General features: G+C 29.9%; 1 protein-coding gene across 1 annotated transcript in view; it reads left to right on the top strand.

The window, feature by feature from the left end:
* Positions 1-9,609: 9,609 nt before the first annotated feature.
* Positions 9,610-22,015, top strand: part of LOC129961055 (heparan sulfate glucosamine 3-O-sulfotransferase 6-like) — a 96,933-nt gene continuing 84,527 nt past the window's right edge. The window contains exon 1 of the mRNA XM_056074863.1: positions 9,610-11,397. Coding sequence (XP_055930838.1) covers positions 10,532-11,397 — 866 coding nt within the window. The 5' untranslated portion in view covers positions 9,610-10,531. The remainder of the gene's footprint in view (positions 11,398-22,015) is intronic.

Below are 22,015 nucleotides of genomic sequence, written 5' to 3'. Positions count from 1 at the left end.
TTTAAGTCCATGTATTTGGAAAAAGAAACATTAATTGAATTAATTTAAACGAACTAATTGACAAAAACTTTAATTCTTGAGCAAAATGCTGGATAAAAAAATGCATGAATAAAATTTATTGTCTTGGCACATTAGAACATGCCAGAAATCAATATGAACTGAAACTTAAAGCAGTTAATCAAAATTAAGTAAATAAAATATAAATGAATAAATTAAAATAATTAGTAAAAGACACATTAAATACGTTTGTTTATGAATTGGATTAATCCATAGACTTGAGACGCGTTAAATTCTAATTTATACTTGCTATGTACTACTTACTGCTTGTCATATTTTATCATAACCCATAAGATGCACTCAGATGACATGCGCAAATACGTTTACCATGAGACTGTGACGTCAAGAATTATTGAAAATTATTTAAAAGAAACAGAAGGTTCGACATTACAGGTTTCGTTCTTTAGAAAATAATTATGAACTTAAATTTAACACAACGTGTGAATTTTTAATAAAAAGTAGTTAGTTAAAAGAGCCATATAATTAAGAATCTAATAATTGAATATAATATGCACAATATTCCTTTTTGATTTCAATGATATGAAAACAAACATTTAAATAGTGTCTAAGTTTGTTCAATAGATTCAAAGTTGCTTAACCTTGCATGAAAAGGTTATTTATCAACCATATAACTACTTAATTTATACAACAAGCAACTTCATTCGAATATTGTATCAGCAATATTCAAATTTCTCATAATCCTCTATGGACTTGAATAAACCTTATTTAAATAATATAAGAATTTTGAAACGACGCATTAACTTTCATCCATGGTACTTTAACGGCACTTACCATCCACGGCTTGCTATGCATTATTATATAGATGACGATGAATATTTAAAATCGCTAATATGAATATTTTCGCTGAGTCAGCTGAACAAATTATATGAAGAAGAGAGTGATAAGTCACTTAGTATTCTTTAGAAATATAGATACTTAATAAATAAGTAACATAAGAAATTCGATATAATTTAGGGTTGTCTTTTAATATATAATTTCGCTTAAAAATCGATATTTAAGATTTATATTATGACAACTGAAAGAATTCAATAGCTTGGAATTTTCAAATATGGTTATAATTTATAAAAATGCTCATAATCATTATATTAAGTATTGTTTTAAAAAATTGTTTTTCGTAACAAGACACGGTGGGGTATAAGTTAGTGAATTATCCTGTAATCATTAATTATCCTTTAATATACCTAAAACCATTTGGAAATTTATTCATTATACACCATAACGTAGATGTGATTCAGCAAATTTTTATAAAGGGAATATTAATAAAAAATAAAGAAACCATATAATTTACTTCAAATGATATACTATAAAAATATAAGATTGATTTCAACGAAATTATGATTATATATTGAACAGTTTACCCATAATGTCAAAACAAAAGAAGGAATTTTATATTAATCTGGGGGGGTATTTCGAAAATTTTCAATCGAATTTCTATGGCAAAAACGTCAAATATATATTTGAAAAATGGATTTCACATTTTTCACTATCTTTTCAGTCCTCTGATTGTTTGATATGCCATTTGAAATAACTTCCTATGTCTATTAACTTTATAAAGATTCCTGTTTAACCATATTTTAACTTTATTTTGTACTTTGAGTCTCCGATTTCAAAGTTTTTCTGCATTCTTACAGTAAACGATGTCTCGATTCGGCAATTAACGATTATTATCATAGCAAATGTACAATTGATGCATTTTCATAGTTCTTGCAAATAAAGGATTTCGATTGCAGCTGTTCAATCTTGCAGAGTATAATTTTGTTCAAAAATATTTATTTAATGCACTTAGATTTCGTATTAATTGATTTATTTTTGAATTCCGTTGATTTTGTTTTTCCCATTTTAGTTCTTCTCTAAGTTTCTAAACTATTTTGTCTTTAAAAAAATGCATAGGGGCATTTTATGTGCTCATTTGAATTTTAGTTCATGGCCTTTTTTGGGGGGGGGGGATTTTGATCGCAGAACATCGCATTTGCGATTTTGTCAATTAAATACGCTAGATGAAAAATTCATTGTCTCGTGAAAACGCTTGCTATTAATTTAAATCGGATAAGTAATCAGATGAATCAAATAAATAATGTTCGATCATCTAAATTAATTCATTAATTTACTTAATTTGAGTTAAATCGCAATTTGAAACTGCACTAGGGCTACAGCAAGAGGATTTCATAATTTTGGACCATTTTTCAAAATTCTTCATCAAACCAAAATTTGAATCTAATAGTGTTTACTACTCATTGAGTTAATGTAAATGATGCATCAGAGTGATTTGGAATGAATCTCGAATTTACATTTATCCGACTGAATAATTAGATAAATTGTAAATACATTTTTAGTTTTGAAGGTATCTAAGTCACAAGCATATAATTTGATATCCACCACCAGATGTGGCTCTTTTGCTACGTGTGCTATCCATGCTTGGAAAAGGGATTCATATGGAGACAGAACAGTCCAACTTATAGGAACACATGTCGAATACTGCTACTAAAAACTGTCGAATGTCAAATTTATCGAATAATTTTACTGATTCAAACACTTCTATATTACAGCTACATCTGCTCCCAAATTATTAAATGAATTATATAATCTTATGTGTTGTCGCAATATATCTTACGTTGCCAGTCGCTCCATCTGTTTTGCGAAAATTTCAACTCTTGGTGCTAAGAGACTTGTGACTTTCTCATGCCTCTTTACCAAATTCTTTAGAAAGAAGAATCTTCTTTTGGAGAAAGAATAGTAGACACTCATCCAAGGAAGACTTTAATTTTAATAATATTAATGTCTCATTTGAAGGCAACACTAGGGCTATTTTGGGACTGCCCTCGTAATTTTGAGCTCCTCCAGATGATGACATCTAAGCTGGCACGCTATCTCAAAACTTTCGCAACGCACTAACAGGAGGACATTTAGTCCACGATGTTAGATTTAGATTGCAATAGGCTCACAAACGCGGCGAATCTTTAGAAGAATCCAGTCTCTAACCTGGAGCCCTTCTGCCGTGACTTCAACACTAGGCCATCGCGAATCCATGGAGAATTATAACGGAATTAAATGATAACATAACTTATATTGGGCACTGATATGATTATTGAAGGTCTTATTATAATTCTGCCCCTGTAATTAATATTAATTTTTTTCTGTAACTTTGTCTGATTTATAAACAGTAATAACAGCATAATCTTGATAAAAATTATATATATTTTTAAAAATTAAGATCCTAATTTTGGTAAAAATTTGTATTTCAGATACATTATTTTTCTCAGAATAATTTCAAGCTTTGAAATTATTCTAAACTATTTATGCTTTAACAAGTTACAAAATTTGTAAAGACATTTATCTTTCCCATTATCTTTGTACTCGTATTGCAAATTGAAACATTCACACTATAAGGGCATACAATATGCTATGTAATTAACTTTGTTTTTCAATTTAAATTGATAAATTATTTCCATCTAAAGAATAATTTAGATGGAAACTAGCAGGAAAATTTTCCCATAGACTTTTTCGATGTTAACAGATTATGCTATGTTAATGTTTAGGTTAGTAGAATTACTTATTTCTTAATTAAGCTGGTAAATTATTTCCATGCGAGAAATAATTTAGAAGGAAACCAATAGAAAAGTTTTCCCATAGATATTTCATATGTTTACAAAATATTCTGTGTTCAGAGTTTGATTTAGTTGTATTGGGAAAAGAACCGAGTATGTTTTTACCATTTACTGACTGGCTTCAAAATTTGATACAAATCTGTAGTTAGTTTTAATGATAAAACCACATTTTAAATATCTTTAATCAAACTCATCATATTTTTGAGTAATGATGATCATGCATGCACGGATGGACAATAGATAGACAGTCTAATATCAGATATTAGATAAAAATAGAAAATTTTATACAGTTTGATTTGTGTGAACGATATATAATAAAATGCATTCAAGAACTAATTACATAAAGTTCAATCATATACTCATTTCGTTTGTGATTCAAAAGCAACGTAGTTAATGTCCAATCATAAATAACTAATTCCGTTTTGGGGTTACCGTCTGTCACAGGTAAAAGAAAGGATAAACCACAGATTATGTCAAAATTTGATACTTCATATTTTATTTGATATGAAAATCCCATTTCAAATTCTATTCGTCTCTTATGTTTTGAACCATCATGTTCGCAAACATTGACACACAAAGACAGACAAACATAACTAAAAAAAATGATTATTTCAGACCCTAAGAGTTTTAAAACATTAAATTTCTTCATAATCTCGAAAAAATGTTTGGATGTTAAAAATATTTTCTGTAAAAATGAAATCTTTACTAAAATAAATCCACATCACTTGGGGCGAATGAATCGTTCATTCAATTTAGATATCTCTAAAATGATTCCACGATCTTTGCTTTAGAAGTAAATAAAAAAAAAAAGTATCTGCTCCTCCTACCATTGCTAAACATCTTCGTTTCTTTCATTTAGCCGATGATTACTGCTTCATCTAATTGTAGATACCCAGTTAAAAACATCACTTACTCTAATGACACCCCTTTAGTGCTCAGGCAACAGTCCTTACTTGTTGATGCCATTAGGCCAAACGCCTTTCACAGGAATACCCACTAATCGTCTGCGATGCTGTGTTTCTTTTTGCGCGCTTTCTTGCTTGTTATTCCGAGGACCTTTCGCTTTCTTAGAGGCCTCACGTAAGGCCAGGAGACAAATGATGGAGCTGTTACTATAGTAACCGGAAAATCGCCAGGAGAGAACGATTTGTACTGAATTGTACCTCATGCTCACAAGGGACGGTACACTGCATTAATCTCTGGAGGAGGAAAAGAATGAAATGGCATAAAAAATTATGGGGGAAATTTTTAAGAATTGAAATTGCTTGCTTCTGCTTTCAATTTGCTTTGGCAGAGCTTGGAAATATCCTAGTGGCTCGCTATTTTAAAAGATTGATTTCATTTCCGAACTTAATAATAATGAGTCAACTTAAAGGGAAGTAGGTACGTTAAATGAAGAATATTTGAAGTCCTGTTCGATAAATTTTAAATATTTTTGAGGTGTTATACAGAATTTGATTTTTGTTGATATAAAAATCAAACTTTTATGTTTGTAATGGTCACAAACACAAACAAATGGTTTTTAATAAATATGTTTAAGGATATTTATTATAAAAAATAAAAGAAAAATGAATATGAATAATCACAAGAAAAGCTCTTTATATTTGTTATTTATAATCCTTTACTTTGCATTAATGTATGGTATGGCTGAAATATATGAAACAATGAAAATTGGGCATTGTTTCTAACTTCTTGTTGTTCTTTTTACCAAAAAATAACTAAAAAGTATTGAAAAATTTGCGGGCCAAGGTATATTTCATCGCAAATTTTTAGAAGATTGCCTGTGAAAGTTATCCCCCTACCAACGAAGAAAGCGAAACACCAATGAAGGCCAATTACTCTTGAACGTCATTCGTGAAGGTTACTTCTATGTATTGTTAAAACTAAGTGAATACATAGATGCTAGATTCTAGATCAGGTGATACCTAGATGCTGGAAGGTCCTTTTGATCGAAATAAAATGCCTCGTTTCCCTTTTATTAAGAGTTCTTGACTTAAGGATTTAGTAAGATATGGTCAACTGAATGGGACTAGAACTTCTGTCTACCATTCTCTGATTACAATACGTATGATTCAAAACTTAAATCAATAAGTAATACTTTAATAATAAAAAAAAATCCTGAAATGGTTTACCATTTTAATTGGGAAAGAATATCAATATATTTTTTAAAGTAAGCATGGCTAGAAAAAAAAATCAGGATGTTCTTGATGCTACAAAATGCTATTTCTGCAACGGGGGGGGGCATATTTATATAAGTGTAGAGTTTCTTATACATAATACGTTCATGTAAATTCTTTTAAGGTGTACGTACACACTTGAAACTTCGAAAATCGTTCAAAATATCGAATATTTTTTATTGCTTGAAACTGTTCTCTGATCCTTTAGCTTTCAACGATACTAAGATGTTGTCAATATTCGGAACATTTCTCGAGTTATAATTATTTTTCTTCTGGTACTTTCACTAAAAACTCTTGTTTCGGGGTTTTTTTAAACTCATTTTATGAAGAATGATATTTTTCCACTATGTTGCTTCATTCAAACAATCATAACTCAACAAGAAGTTAACCAAATACAATTATTTATAAATTAAAATAATCTGTATAAAACATTGGATGTTTTGTTCCTAAATGAAAGTTATATTTATAGAAATAATTTTTTAATAGCTATTTAAAAGTTAAAATGACAGAAAAAATCTCGCTTTTTCTATTCATTATTGATGAAAAAATTGTTTAAAAAAAACTATATATTTTTATAACTTGATTGAGGCAGACAATATGAATACTAAGGCATCATTTCCAACTAGAATTGCGTGTCTGTACAAATTAGAATTTAAGATATCATACTTCAAAAAAATACTAATTAGCTCATTAAATATTAATTAATGAATTAATAATTAGTGTAATATGGTTTTTTTCTCACTGAAATGAGTTTAAACATATATTAATGACCTACTGTGAAAAAACTGGATTTTTAAAGTTAAAATCAAAAAAAAAAATCTTCTAGTGTGTACGTACACCTACTTTTTGTTATAGAGATAGCATTTTAAAATAACACGAACACATAAACTATTTCCCGTCCTTCTTCGTCTTCAATCGAAATGGTCACTTTTAACAGTATAATAATGATTTTTTAGGGAAAAATTTATATATTATAATTTATAATATATAATTCGTCAACGAGGTAAATTCCACTAAAACTGACACTCTTGCTATACCCCCAGAAGAGGATAGAATCGGCTTACTTACTCGGTGATATCTCATCCTTGTACTTACGGTACATACCATAATGAAAATTTCAGCCTATAAGAAAAACTATACTATTTACATAAAAAGAGTAAATAATTGTTTAAACAACTGATAACCTTTTAAAATATTTATTAAGTAATGTCTTAAACATTTGTGAATTAACTTTTTCAAGATGTTTGATTTTCAAAATATTGGCTGTTGGGACAAAGATTTTATAAAGGAATCAATCTTCTACAGAGTGCAGTAAAGAAACTCGGACAAAGTTATTACATCATAGAATAGAAGTTAATTCATTTCTTTTTAATTTTTGTTCATTTCTTTTTGTCTGTCACTTCAATTGTAACATACTTTATGATGCATCTTTTAGTTTACGTATTGTTTATTTTGTTTATTTATTTTTGTTCTTTTACAATGCCAAACAAAATATCTGCTATTTTAGTTAGTGTTGTTCAAGCAAGGAAAACGACTGTATGAAGTCGTTCGTTTGTTTAATGTGCCTCGGCAAACAGTGTCTGATGCAATCTATCGTTTCAAAGAGCTTGGCAATGACGGTAAAGTCCAGGAAGTAAACGAAAACGTATGGTGAACACTTTCAATAGCATTGAGGTTATCAATAAGTGAGTTCAATGAAATTCGATGATTTCGATAAGAAAGATTGCTCGTAAACTTTGAATAACTGACCGATCAGTACTATGAATGTCAAAAACCGAGCTTGGACTAAAGCTTACAAATTCCAAAAAGTTCAGCTTCTCATTGAAAAAAACAAACTCGTGCGGCTCCAAAGACGTTGAAAACTTTTGAGACGGGCCGAAAGTCACCGCTGAAAGAGATTATTTTCACTAATGAGAAGCTCTTTACCGTCCAAAAGTTCATAACTCCTAGAACTATAGGATATTGTCTGTAGAAGTACCAATATAAGTATAATCTGTAGAAGTACTTCAGCAATTGTTAAACATTGCAAAAATGCAAAGTCGGCCATAGTCTGAGGAGGAATTTGCGCCAGCGACAAAACACATCTGGTTTTTGTGGATGAGAGCGTTAAAATAAATCAAAAAGTGTACCAGCTGGACATTCTAGAAGCTATTGTATCTTCTTAGGCCAAAACGCACTTAGGCAATTTAAAGTGAGAGTTTCAATAAGACTCCGCTCGCAAGGCTAAAAAGACAGAAGAGCGGTGCAAGGCTCATTTTCCGAAAGTGATATCACCTGGAGAGTGGGCACAATACTCGCCGAATCTCAATCCCATGATTAAAGTGTATGGTCCATTTTGGAGTCTAGGGCTTGCTCTAAACAACATAAAAGTTTGGGCTCCTTAAACCAATGGCTTCGGTGGGAATGGGATGGATTAAAGGTAGAAGACTTGCGGCCCACTGCAGAAAATTTCAATAAGCATTTGCGCCTTTGCATTGCTGCAAAAGGTAGCCACTTTGAAATTAGCTAAATTTATTTATTAGTAAAAGTTATATTCGTTATATTTTGTTAATTTATTAATTTTAACTCTTAGTCCGGGTTTTTCAGCCGCTTCCTGTAAAAAGAAATTTTCTTGAAAATTAAAACGAAAAACACTTGACAAAATAATTAATAACACCAAAATAGTAACGCCTTAACATTTTGGCCATATGTACAATTTTCTTAAGGATATATTTTACAGCTGTTTAAAAAAAAAATAGAGAAAATATCCCATCAAGAAAAAGCGACAGAAAAGAAAAGAAAAGAAAAAAAATAAAGCAGCTACTACCAAGTCGGCATCAGACACGACATTTCTAGACCCCCAAACTATCGCTCTTTCACGATACGCACCATTGATGAAGACATCCGAATTCGAAATTTTCGACCTTTTCATCGGAAGCTGACCAGAAAGAGAATGTGATACCACCCACGCAATCCCCTTCCCCACCGTCCGATTCAATCCTTCTCCCTCCTTTTAGAACGAGATCGATGGCTTGAACACGGCATTCTTGCTCATGCATCTTTCGAAAGCCACCAAGAGAGGGCGCTGCACATCGGCCCAGAGACAAAATCCCCCATTTAACTGAGGAGTGCTCCTTGGGTTGTTGGGCAATCCAAGCCCTGGCATCCGACGGACTATGACCGCTCGCTGTTCGGGTGGTTTGTTTGGCAACGGGAAGGCTTCGAAGAGCACGGTTGCCGTTAATTGGTGATGAGTCGGACGTGTGGATTGATGGAAATGAGTTGAGAGCAAGTTCTCATTTCAATGTAGAAATAGACTCCAGAACTTTAGGTTGAAGTGATAGGTGATTTCATTGGAGAAAATCAAACTTTATACCTAATTACTTCTGAGTTTTGTGATCTGCCAATCAAAGACTTTCATTACTAGAAATTGACTGAAAAGTTGCTTCAGAGCACTGTTCGGAACTTTAAAAAAAATTCATTTTTATTACTGTGAATTTAGGTATCGTTTCAGGAGAGGAAAGAAAAAAAAAACCCTGTTTATGTGCCAAACATTCTGATTTTCAAGGTCTTTATTCAAGAATATGTCTAATGAAGAAAGAAACTGACTATTTTTCATACAAATGACATGAAAATTGATCATTTTTTGTGATAAAATTGGAACTGAGATTACTGAAAAAATTGAATAGAAAATCTTATAATCTGAATTTTTTTTTATATATATCGAATTAATTAATACTTTTTTTAATTTTTCTTGATCAAGAATTCTATTCCAAATTGAAACTAACTTAAATTTTTCGATAATAGCTGATATTTAAAGTGCGCCTATGCATATAACTGCCAAACTGAAGATTAGCATACTCCCAGAAATACGTGATATCATCGGTTAATACAGACAATGTCAAGCATCATTAATTCTAAGAAGCAGTGTCAAGCAATTGCCATGATTAATGCTCTTGGGAAACTGCGAGTCACATTTTGCGTGAAGTAAAGCAACAAAAGCTGATAGGAATCGTTTAAGGAAAACCTTCTTTTTCACTTTGAAAACATCCGAGGAATCAATTTTTCATGTTAATAATGGGCGTGTCGTGCAATTGTAACAAATGGTCTAATCCCAAGAGCCATGTTCCCTATAAAGAAGGAAATATTAAGCAATTTTGCTGTTATGACTGTTGTTTCCTAATGAACAAAAAACCACTGATCTTCGTAAGGGCCTGGAACGTTAGAAATCTATCTGTGATTCTTAACGAATAGTTATTATAAGTAGTTTGCTGCATTATATCATTTTAATATTGCATTGAGCATAGAAAGGTTTTTATAAACTTGAATTTAAAGATATCAGATGTGGTTTAAATAACTATTTCAATTTTGCAGTAATCTTCGGCGCGGCGTGTACTAAACAATAAACAAAAATCTGAGAGTAATTTGAAAAGAATTTAATTTTGAGCATTGTCATTTGAAATAATTATACATGCAGGGAGAGTTACGTTTTTAATATCATGGATTTTTTAAACTTTAGCGTTGATTTATAACTAAACCACTAAAATGAAAAAAATTTCATTTTTAAAAAATTTGAAACAAAATTTAAGACAAAAACTGCTTTATCCTATCTTTTCATCAATAAGACTTTTCCGAATGTCTACAGACTAATAAAATTAAAAGTTGACATCAAGATTACATATCAGTAGGATCATGTTTGAGCGTAGATTCAGGCGTCGTCGGAGTTTGCGAAGTCTTTTATTGTTTTCTCTCGGCCTCTTTAGTTTGTTCGCCTGCTCATCTTGGTACACCCTTTTGTGCTGTCGAACGAGCCTTTATGCAAAATATATTACCAATACCTATCTTGGAGCTCCACCAAGGGAGGATGGAGATCCACAAGACTCACAGACTCAAATCAGTGGCATGCGTTTCAATCCTTCTAGAAATGGACATCCTCAAATCAAACAAGAACAGTTTTCTGCGAAACGTCTCAAGAAAAACCTTGAAATAAGTTCCAAAACTTTTTTAAATGTAAGTGGGAGGTTTGAACAAACCATCAAATCTAAGCAGACGATACTAAACAGCATACTGCCCACGACCTTGAATTCAAATCGTGATATCACTGAAGCAAATCGCAATGAGATTTCCTACGAGAGTGGCCAACTTCAACTGACCACTACATCGCCGATCTCTTCTCCTCAGTCCTTGCCACCACCTCTACAAGTGGACCAGTACGTAGTTAGGGCATGGCTTCCCAGAGGCATCAAGGAGAGGGCGGAATCGGGCAGTTATGAAGTTCTGCAGGGAGTGACCGAAGTTGGCACGTCTGGAATGGATTCCTATCCAGTGACCTTCACCCCCACGACGGCGAAGTATGAAATGGCGAAATATCCACGAAAGAGAAGCGTCATGATCAGCCCTCCAGTGAAAAGGTTGCCTCAAGCTTTGATTATCGGTGTGAAGAAATGTGGCACCAGAGCACTTCTAGAATTTCTGAGAGTCCATCCTGATGTCCGTGCGTCCGGCCCTGAAACGCACTTTTTTGATCGACACTACCAGAGAGGTCTGGAGTGGTACAGGTGAGTAAGACAGTTTAATAATTTTTTTTAAAGAATGAAATACTTCAATGTGGTATAGTAAATGTCATCATCTGAATCAATTGTCATATTTTAATCAGTTGAAAATGGCTTATGTAAAAAGGTTCCCTGTTTGTTTTCGGTATACTTTTAATATACATTATTTTATTACTGAAATTAAAGTTAATACTGATTTACATTCGTACAAGCTACTTATATTCAAGTGTTTTAATTATATGAAAAAAGTGACACATCCTTTTTCTCTAATACCTAATTAGAAGACACATTCTGTATTAGGATATATTTGTTTTTTGATTTAGTTAAAATGCCAATGGTATTTATAGACCACATGTAAGTTTTGAATCAAATAAGAATGTTGATAATTTTAGTTTAGACATATTAAAATAGGTAAATACTTAATAATATATGTATGCCGCTCAAAAGGAGCCGTTATGTGAATAGTAATGATTAAAAAGATTTACTGTTTCGTATTTAAATCCTTAACTGTGTTATAGTGTTTGGAAATTATGCCAAAATCTCTTCATATACAATATAAATAGAAAGGTACAATACTCTCATGAATAAGATCTTCTATTTCATTAAAATAACCAAATACAAGCATGCCTAAATATTGTGTGTATTTATTCTTATAATTGTATAAGAGAAAATACAATTGTTTGTATTATCTCTTTGTATTATTAGAGATAATACAATTGTATAAGAGATAATACAACTCTTATAATTGTTTAAGAAATATAATTACCACTTTTGAAGAATTAGAAAGTTGTGGCATAAACTTGTTATAAGTAATTCATTATTATAAGTTTGTATTCTATCAAAACTCGTAACGTACTCTGATACCACTGTTGACGTTTTTATATAAGAAAATATTAGTTTCATATTTGTCGTAATAGCAAATTATTCAATTCGATTTTAAAGCAAAAATATCATCAATATATAAAATGGAATCGAATAGATATAAAATCTTATTTATTTAAAAAAAGCAAATTATTTTATGTTTCTCTATCCAAAGTCGAAGAGAAAAAAAATTACGAGAAAAGAAACAAAATCGCTTAATTTAGAAAAATACTTCATCGTATTTCTGCTTCTTAAAACCGTGCTGAATATTCTGCTATTCTGTTTCGGTTGTTTTGATGCTTGTCTGATTTATTTACAGACCTTTTTTTTTAATAGTAATGTTAGCGTTTAACATTCGTAATTTAAAACGTTCGTATGCTAATGAATCCTAATTATTATATGTCTGAATAACTGAACAAAGTTTTAAAAAAATCGTAAACTAATTATCAATTAAATAATCTTGATCTCATTGTGGCAAAACTGTATAAACGAGATTGTAATTTACTGTGTAGGATTAAACCTAAAGCGATCCGTGACATCAGATCATTCTTAATGAAGTACTTCTTTTGTAGAAAAACATGACTCTTAAAATCTTTTTTTTTCTGAAATATTTTTCGAAAACTCTATAGCACGCAGGGGAATAACCTCGTAAGTGAGGATGAGAAGTAGCCGTCATAGTGGTTGGTTCTCGCCACCCTGGTGGGTACACAAAAAGATGGGGGTCTGGCTCCTCTCATCGATGAGGGGACCAGGGAAGGATTGTATCGTGATCGGTGATGGCCCTTAGGACTCAACCACAGCTCTCGCCAGTGTGTTGTTGCAGCGGTCCGGTCATTCAGATTTTTCTGTGTGCCTTCCGGCGGGTCGGACCCAAACCCTTATATCTCAAAATATATAATTTTTTGTCTGCTTTTCTTTTTCTCCATTCCATTTAATTATCCCTCTAAACACTGAAAATTCCCTAGTTTGTTTAGAATAAAAACCCCAATACGAATATCAGTGCTTTTATGTTTGGACTTTCTATCCCTACTCTATAATAAATCTTCATCATTTTAAAATTCACAATTTTAAAAACCGAATTAAAAAAAATAGGTTACTGTAGAAATGAAAAAATATATTCAAATACACATAGAACTATGTGGAATGTGTAATCCTAGTTAAAAACGATTAAATATTTAAAAAGTATAACTTCGAAAATATTTTATTTTGTAAATCATGAATTGTTTCTTAGCATTTTATTTAAATACCAATAAAATAACCATCTTATTTTCTAAGAAAATTGTCACTTTAATAACACTGTGTATTCCTTACAATTTATTCTTTAATAAAGTCACTCAATAACAAAAAATTTAATAATACTGATATTGTTTAAGCACCAACGTTATTAAAAAAACAAAAAGAATATTTTCTGATAACATTCAGCACTTATAACTGTTAATTGTAGAAAATTAATAATATTCCAACAAGTAATTTGAAATAATCGACCATTCATAATCTATCAAATTGGAGTTTAACATTTGAAAAATATATATCAGTAATTTTATATTTTTAATTGTTCAGTTATTCTATCCATAACAGAGGCACAGTATATTTTCTCAGTTATTATTATCAATTATTATTATTTTTGATTGGTTATGTTTGCTCTCAGTTATTGGACTGGATAAGGAGGAGGAATCTGAAACGTCTGCTTCCTTTTGATTTAAAAGAATAATAATTTGGAAAAAGGTTTAGATTAAGAATTATTGATATTAAAAAATCTGTAAAGTAAATCGCAGTCAATTTAGATAGCATTATTAGGTTAGCAAAATATTTGATAAAAATCGAAATTGGTAAAAATATTTATAATTTTTTTGTTATAGATTTAAGCTAAAATTTTTGAATTCCACTTAAATATGGGTTATATCAAAGGAAAAGCTTGGAAAAAGTTTCATTTAAAGTACTTTTAGTTCATTGCATTATTTTTCGAAATATTCAACTTTGTTGAGTTGTTATATAACGCCTATAACTAATCTGTCGCGGAGTTCGCGGACCAAAAAAAAAATCCTATTCTGTTAGTGTTATTGTGCTGTTTTTGAAGTATTATAATGGTAAATTTTCAGCAGCAATTCGAGATATTACTCTTCAATTAAAAATAACAAAATTTATTTTTGTGCTGTATACATTAGCGTTATATATATTCTCTTATTCCCTGATCCAAATCCCAATTTTTCTATTTAATTATTTCTAACATGTGGTTTAAAATTTTGATGATATTTACATTCTCACCTTCCAAGCGAAGGGAAAAAAACTCCCTAACACTTATAGTATAAATTCCGAAGATGCCTAAAATTTCCTTTCCTAAATTGTCAACTAAGCTCTGGTGTGAGTACATGTATTCGACCTTTTGCCATTGTGTACAAAACCATGCTCACTCGTGGAAAATTAATTTGAAGTATTAAATTCCCATCATGTCGACGTTTCGGCCACGCATCTGAATATCATGGATCGCACACGCACACACGAGTTGAGAAAATTTTATTAGGTCTGTGCTGCCTATAAAGTAAAAAACAAACAACTGATTAGAAATAATGAAAAATTTAGTTTAATTAAATTAGCGCCCTGTAGTGAAGCTGCAAGAGAACTATAAAGTCAGTTTAAGATAGAAACGAAATAAGAGAAAGAAAAGGGTATGATTAAGTGGATGGTCTTACTGAGCGATTTTTTTTTGAAAGCTCCACCGAATGTTTTATTAAAGCCAAAGCTGCCAATATTTTAGTATCAGTCGTTAAACATCAGTTATCAATTGGTTGCTTCGTTATATTTGAATCTAGGAAAAGATTTCTTTTCAAAAAAGCAACATTTTAAATTTTCATACACGTAAGAAATGTTCTTATCATATATGGTAACAAACCACTCATTCAATGTAGAGTGTACAGCAACACGAAATGCAGAAGTCGAGACAGCAGAAGGCACACTCTGATTGGTGGCTGGTTAATAACGTAATTAGTATTCGGTATCACTGTCAACAATAAGTGATGATCATGTAGACGTCCCTTCCCCCCTCCCATTCATAATATATCACAACACGCAATAAAAGTGATGAGATGTCCGCATCTGCAGCTATACGAGAAAGACCCATATGCTTCAAAGCGTTTTGGACTTTCAAACTTTCTTAGTACAAAATAAAATAGGTAGTTGAAAATCTCGAATCATACATAAATATTCATGTTATAATGAAATAATAACAATAATAAAAAAGATTTTAAAGGGAAAAAAAACTCATTCAAAGTTAAAAGAATCTGAGATTTTTATGTAAATATACGATTAATAAAAATTTTTAAGAGTGAAATATGTTTACTTCGATATTTTCTGAATTTGAAAATAAAATTTAGAACATACAATAACCTAGAGACCAGTTAAATAGGTTAAATAGTTTATTTCAAAAATTTAAAGGTAGTTATAAGCTTAGTCTGTTAGTTAAAGCCAAGAATTTTAATGCTGTTTAATATCATATAACGAAATTTTTAAAATCTTTGTGTTAAAAGCAAACAATTTTAATAATTGTTACCTACATGTGATTTCAACTGTCAGATTTGCCATTTGCTTTCTATTTGTGAAAAGGAAGAAGTCAAATTGAAAAAAATATTCAGTGTATTAATCAAAGCAGTACATTTCAAAAATACATGTTTAGTTACTCATTTTTTGGTTCATAATTGGCTATACATTTTTATATGTATCATCGTTCTGGAAATAGCATATTAGGTTATTCTATTTTGTTTTATCGTTTCTCGAACGAGTTCACTCATATGTACGAAAAGTTTTCTAACTTTACTTTTTCATAATAATTATCTAAAAAGCTTTTTAAACAACCAATAATGTATGGCAGAAAAGATGAGATTGATGGCAATAATTAACGCCTTTTTTTCCATTTAGCAAGTCAAATTTTGGAACGAGATGTTCTACACCTTTCAAAAATATTTTATAATTTGAGGTTGAAGATAGAAAGCACAAATGGTGTGTTTAGTTCTTAGATAAATCTATTCAATATAAGGAAAAAGAATAAATTTTTTTATACTCGAAATTTTTAGAAGTAAATAAATTATGGAGATTCCCAAAATTTTTAATTTTAAAAAGATCTTTAGGCTTCAAATTTTTGACAAAAAAATAGCAAATCAAAAGAGCGAAGTTGGCAAGCACCTAACAAGTTTTTTTTAAAAAAAATTACCAATTATAATACAATTTAATGAAGGAGAGAATTCAAAGGTCAAAATATCCCGGTGAAAAAAGGATAATCTTTTATTAATAGTATTTAAAAGGATGGTAAAGACAGTTCTGTAATACAATTTCGATTCTCCGAACAAGAACCTTAAATTCAAACTATGTTTTACATCTCTATTAATAATAAAGATGAATGTGTGCTGGATGCAGTGTTGACGGTTTAACTTATAGTTACCAAATATAGCACATATGTACTTTAAAGAGTAGAAATGTGCACATCAAAACGATTTCTTTTCAAATTTTAGATAAATAAATATTTAATTCAAAATTAAACTGAATTTTTGCATTTTATGGCGATAGCTTCCAAAAATATAATTGCAAAAGAATAAACTTTACATTCTTTCAGAGTTTGAAATTCGTCCTTTTAATAATAATGCATTTTTTTCAGAAATTATGTAAATTTTTGTCAAATTTCCAGCAATAAAATAAATTTTTAGCTTGATTCTCAAACCACTTTCAATGTGTCATCAGATATTTAATTGCGAGATTTTTTTTCCATTATGGAAAACGAAGGGAGAAGGATTCTGCGTAATATTTGCGTAGCTTAAAAGATGAATAGAAAAGTCACAATGCCTCGGAATTTAAAAGAGAAATGAGGCACATTTAGTTTTTGAATAGAACCATGGTGTCATATAAAATCGGTATCCATTAGACAAATTCACGCATACATGTAAGACAATTAAAATAACATGGCTTTAATGACTGACAATTTGACAGAATCATGGACATGAAGTTCTATCTAAACGATTAAATTGAAATAAAATACAACCATTACCTCCGGAAAACCAGCTGGTCGCTAATGACGACAGGTTTGTAATAAAGTCAATGAATGTTTCAAAAAGAGCGTCAAAGTTGTCAATGAAAACAATTTCTTACAATGGGGAGGCTTGTAAAACGTTCATTATAGAGAGGTGATCAGTCATAAATCAAATGGTAGTGAAAAAAACGAAATAACATTGTTTAATTCTTCAGAACTTCAACCATGATATGTGCAAATTCCATACATTTTCATTAGAAAAAATGACACTTTTAAGTTTTTGGAAAAATTCTCAATGTTTAGCAGGAAATATTTTTTTAGAACGATTCTGGAAAGAACATTGGAGAAATTAAACGGAATGTCTAAAAGCAGTAATATTTGCAAATACTCTTAACCAGTGATTTAGTGTTGCGTTTATTAAAATATAAATACGAATTAATAAGAATGGACATATTTTTATGGTTTTGAATTTGTAGAAAAGAAATTGAGATTTAAAATTCAGTCTCTATTAAATGAGTTTTTGATTATCCGAAGTAATAACTGTTCCAGTCTATTCTGATGACTGAGATTCTACTGTATTTGTTTGGTACATTCTTTTCATATAACAAAACATATTTTAAGAATTTGACAAACGTTTTATATCAAAGATATAAGCAATTGAGAAATTAGATTTTACACAAATTTTCAGTGGCGTTATTTATTTTACTGCAGTGTTAGAGGTGAATACTATAATATTCAAATGTTTACTATACTTTAAAAAATTAAGAAGACTTTTTTTAATTCAATGAAAAACTTAGATATCTTTATGGTAAATGTCGACATTGTATCATAATAAAGAAAAATATATACATAAAGCACGTATATTTAAAGTTCAATTTTTGTAAAAATATTTAAAGTTATTATAATACCTTCACACAAAATGCGTGAGTTGAAACCTTAAGTTTAAATAAATCCATTTATGTAAATATGAAGAAAGAACCTAATCAAAGAAGACGCGAACCCGAGATGCTTTAATTTGACATTTATTCTTCATTCCAGAGCAGATGTTATTGCTTTTTAATACATATTTTGTGAATCAATACCTATAAAAATATTTCAAAACTTTTAAACTTGCTTTCTTTTCTAAATTACGAAGATGTTATTTAGTTCCGAATGCGCGGTTTTTAATTCTGAAAAACTGATCTACGCTTTTCACCTGAATAAATGTTATTTTAATATATTAGCTTATTAAAATAAAATAATAAATATAAACATAATAAATACTGACATAAAAATATCTGAAGTTTTTGTGTGATGTATGCACATCTGTTAAATTTCATATCATTGTTTAACCTTTTTCGCTTCGATTATTTGCCATCACGAAATAACCAAAATTTTATTCACTTCACTTTCAATTATATTTTTTAAGAACAAAAAAAAAAAAAGAAAATAAATCGAATTTTATACAGAATTCTGTTATAAATTTTAAGAGGTATAAGCTGTGTTTAAATCTTTTTTCCCTTGAAAATCTAATTATCCCAAACTGCAGCGGCATTATTTTGACATAATTATATATAGAGTTAAAAACCAAAAAATAGAAATTAAGCTCATCATTGCTTAATTTCTATAAATATTAAATTAAATACAGTTTCATAATATTTTAAAATTTTGTTGAAACCACCCTATCTAAAAATGAGCATTTTACGATAACTTTCTTCATTTCATAGTTGTTTTCAATTTATATTATTCGAACAATTTCTTACCTTAAAATTATAAAAACGGCTTTTCAAATTTTCCAGTGAAAAGAAAAAAAAAAAAAAAAAAAAAAAAAAAAGACGACTTAATGTTTCAACTATTTTCAGATCATTATTTATATCGAATGACAAGGCAAACGTCAAGATTTTGAACTTATTTTATCAAATAGTATTAATAGAATCAAGTTATTAAGATTAAAAATCTCATTTTAAACCAAAACGTTTAAATATTAATTCTCTTTTGACATACAAGAGTTTCTATTTAACTGACAATCTTTTCTTTTTGAATGGAATGAAATGTCAAATAATCGCTCGGCTTTTTTCCTAAGCATGAATTTTTAATTATAATTTTCTTTTTCAAAGAATTTTATTTCATTAATATGAATGAAAACAATTGTCATTGAACCGAATTAATCCGACGTACTTATTTGAAATATTAAATTTCTTTTTGTTCTTTTGTTCTTGTGCCTTGAAATTAATTGAAGCGATGTAAATATATTTTTTAATAAATTACACATATTTTTCTTTATTACGGAAGCTATCAATTATTCTGAGTGAAATTAATCATGCATGGAATTAACGTTATTTTAGTTAATCGCTGTTTTGACTGAAGTAATTGTATTCTTTGTGAGTATAAGTTTTTATTGGATTCTGCATAAAAAAAAACATTAAGGATTTTATTTTTACAGTTGGATCTTATTTCTTAATTTGTTCTTTATCGTTATTTGAAACTTTTTCTACTCCTTTTCATATTTTTATAATTATTATTTCGAAAACATGTTCTATTTCTGTTTCATCATATAAGAAACAGCTAATTATTCACTGATATAACAACAATCAAGATAAATTAAAATTTTAGCACCAATGAAAAGCCTTCAAAAGGAACCATTATTTTTTTATGAAATGTTTGTACTTACAAATTAATAAGCTTTTATTTTAAAAATTGGTACTAGCAATTCAGAACACTTTTCCTAGAGCATTTATGCATTGATAGTGAATGACTGCTGACCACTCAGTACTAACATTGATTGCCTTCTATTGCATTGATATCTGAGCTATTAGATTTTTTAACGCTCGATAATATGAATGTTTACGTTCTTTGGAAGGTAGAAAAAGATGTATTGGATAGACAAACTCAATGAGGAAAGGTAGTATTCGATTCGGTGTGTTAGCACTAAGAAATAATTTCAATATACAAATTTTATATTTCAAACAAACAATAGTGTTATAAATAAACATTAATGATATTTGGAGGATTAATGCTAAATTTTATAAGCACTCGTACAATTTAACACATGTTAGAATTTTGAAATCATGATTTCAATCTTTCGGTAGCTACAATTTGGATTATCCTGCTTGTCATTTTATGAGCATTGTTTCCTATTATTGTTGTTGTTTAAGGGTTGAAAGTAATCCTAAAAATAATTGTCATCCGAAAATAAAAAGTTTGTTGTTGTTGTTGTTGTTACTACTGCTGACTTCATAATAGCTAATGAAAATGTTAATAGAAAACTAATGAAATATATATTCAGAAACGGGATCTGCAAGTGTATTGAATATCGGAAAAATAAACATTACTGAAAAGGAGTAGTAAAATACATTATTTTTCTTACGTTTCTGCGTTTATACCAATGTTTTTCCTACAACAAATATAAGACTATTTTGACATAAATTTAGGAATTACTCACAGGAAGATATATCTACTTTCAAGGAAACACTGAGTTCTTTTTCTACTGCATTTCATTAATTTTTAAACCGCAGTTCTTTTCGAAAACAGTTTTCTAATTTATTAAAGCAGCTTCCAGTGTATTTCGGATAAAAATATGGCATGAAAATAGTTTTGTTTAATTAGTTGCATAATTATATATGGTATTATGCAATTATATATGTAATTATGTAGAGTCTTGAAAGACAGTACAGCCGTTGATAAAAAGCCATAACACCGTTTATCATTAACTTAATGTGGTTTTCGATATTATTATTAGTGAATTTGAGTCAAGAATAGTAAATTTGAGTCAATAGGTTCACCATTAAGAATATAAAACGAAAAAAAAGGCAAGTTTGTGACTTTTATGTACAAAAGTTTAGAAAGGAGACTTTTCGGGATTGGCGCTGGAGCTGAAAGTAAAAAAACTACTTGGGCAGCAGTTTAAGACAGTTAAGGTTACAGTTATTACATTCCGAGAAGTATGGGAATTCTTTGCAACTGAGAAATTAAAGAATTTTTCAGTTTGTGTTTAAGCAGGTGGAAAATAATTTTATGAACGCGCTGAAAATGAAATTGCTACATGTACAATGTGTCACTGAATTCATGGGAGAAACTTTAAGGATAGGTAGAATACATATAAAGAAACAGTTTTCGTATGGCAATATGCTGTTGGAATTGAAAAGTGTTGGCGGTAAAAGTAAATGTAAGTAAGTACAAGTAAGGTGCAAAAAATGTATTTACGAAACTCTAATTTACTCGAATGAGGACCTCATTTCGAATCTTTCAGTCGCTGCTGCAATGGTTCATGAAACACCTAATATCTTCGAAATAGAGATTCAATCACTTGCTAGATGTTTCAAGGTTTGTATTAATATTATTAATGAGGCCATATTTGAGTACTTATTGTAATAAAAGAACTTTTTCGCAGCATCTTTGATTTTCACCAACATTTTACAATTCAGATCTCATTTTGCTATACAAAAAATATTTAAAAAATGCTTAATTATATGCATTTTACCTGACCTTAAAATTTGGCCACAAATACAGGGACACCCTTTATATACAAGTATACACGAGAGTATAAAGACTATCTAGTCAAATGAATGTTTTCAGGTCCTTACTTGCGCACATATTATTCTAATTAACCATGCACATGCGCTTTGCAGAGTCATTAAACTTCTGATTTGGATGTGAGTTCTTATTCTGCAGAAAGAGAGTATGTTGGGTTTAGTAAAATCTATTAAGCTTTTATCTACCGAATATCTCGAGATTTTTGACTTTGAACTGTTTGTTATTTTAATTATTATA

The sequence above is a fragment of the Argiope bruennichi genome, chromosome 2 (assembly GCF_947563725.1).
Source record: "Argiope bruennichi chromosome 2, qqArgBrue1.1, whole genome shotgun sequence".
In the NCBI taxonomy this organism is placed as follows: Eukaryota; Metazoa; Arthropoda; class Arachnida; order Araneae; family Araneidae; genus Argiope; species Argiope bruennichi.
Note: the sequence above shows the minus strand (reverse complement) of the source record. Positions and strands in the feature narration are given on the sequence as shown.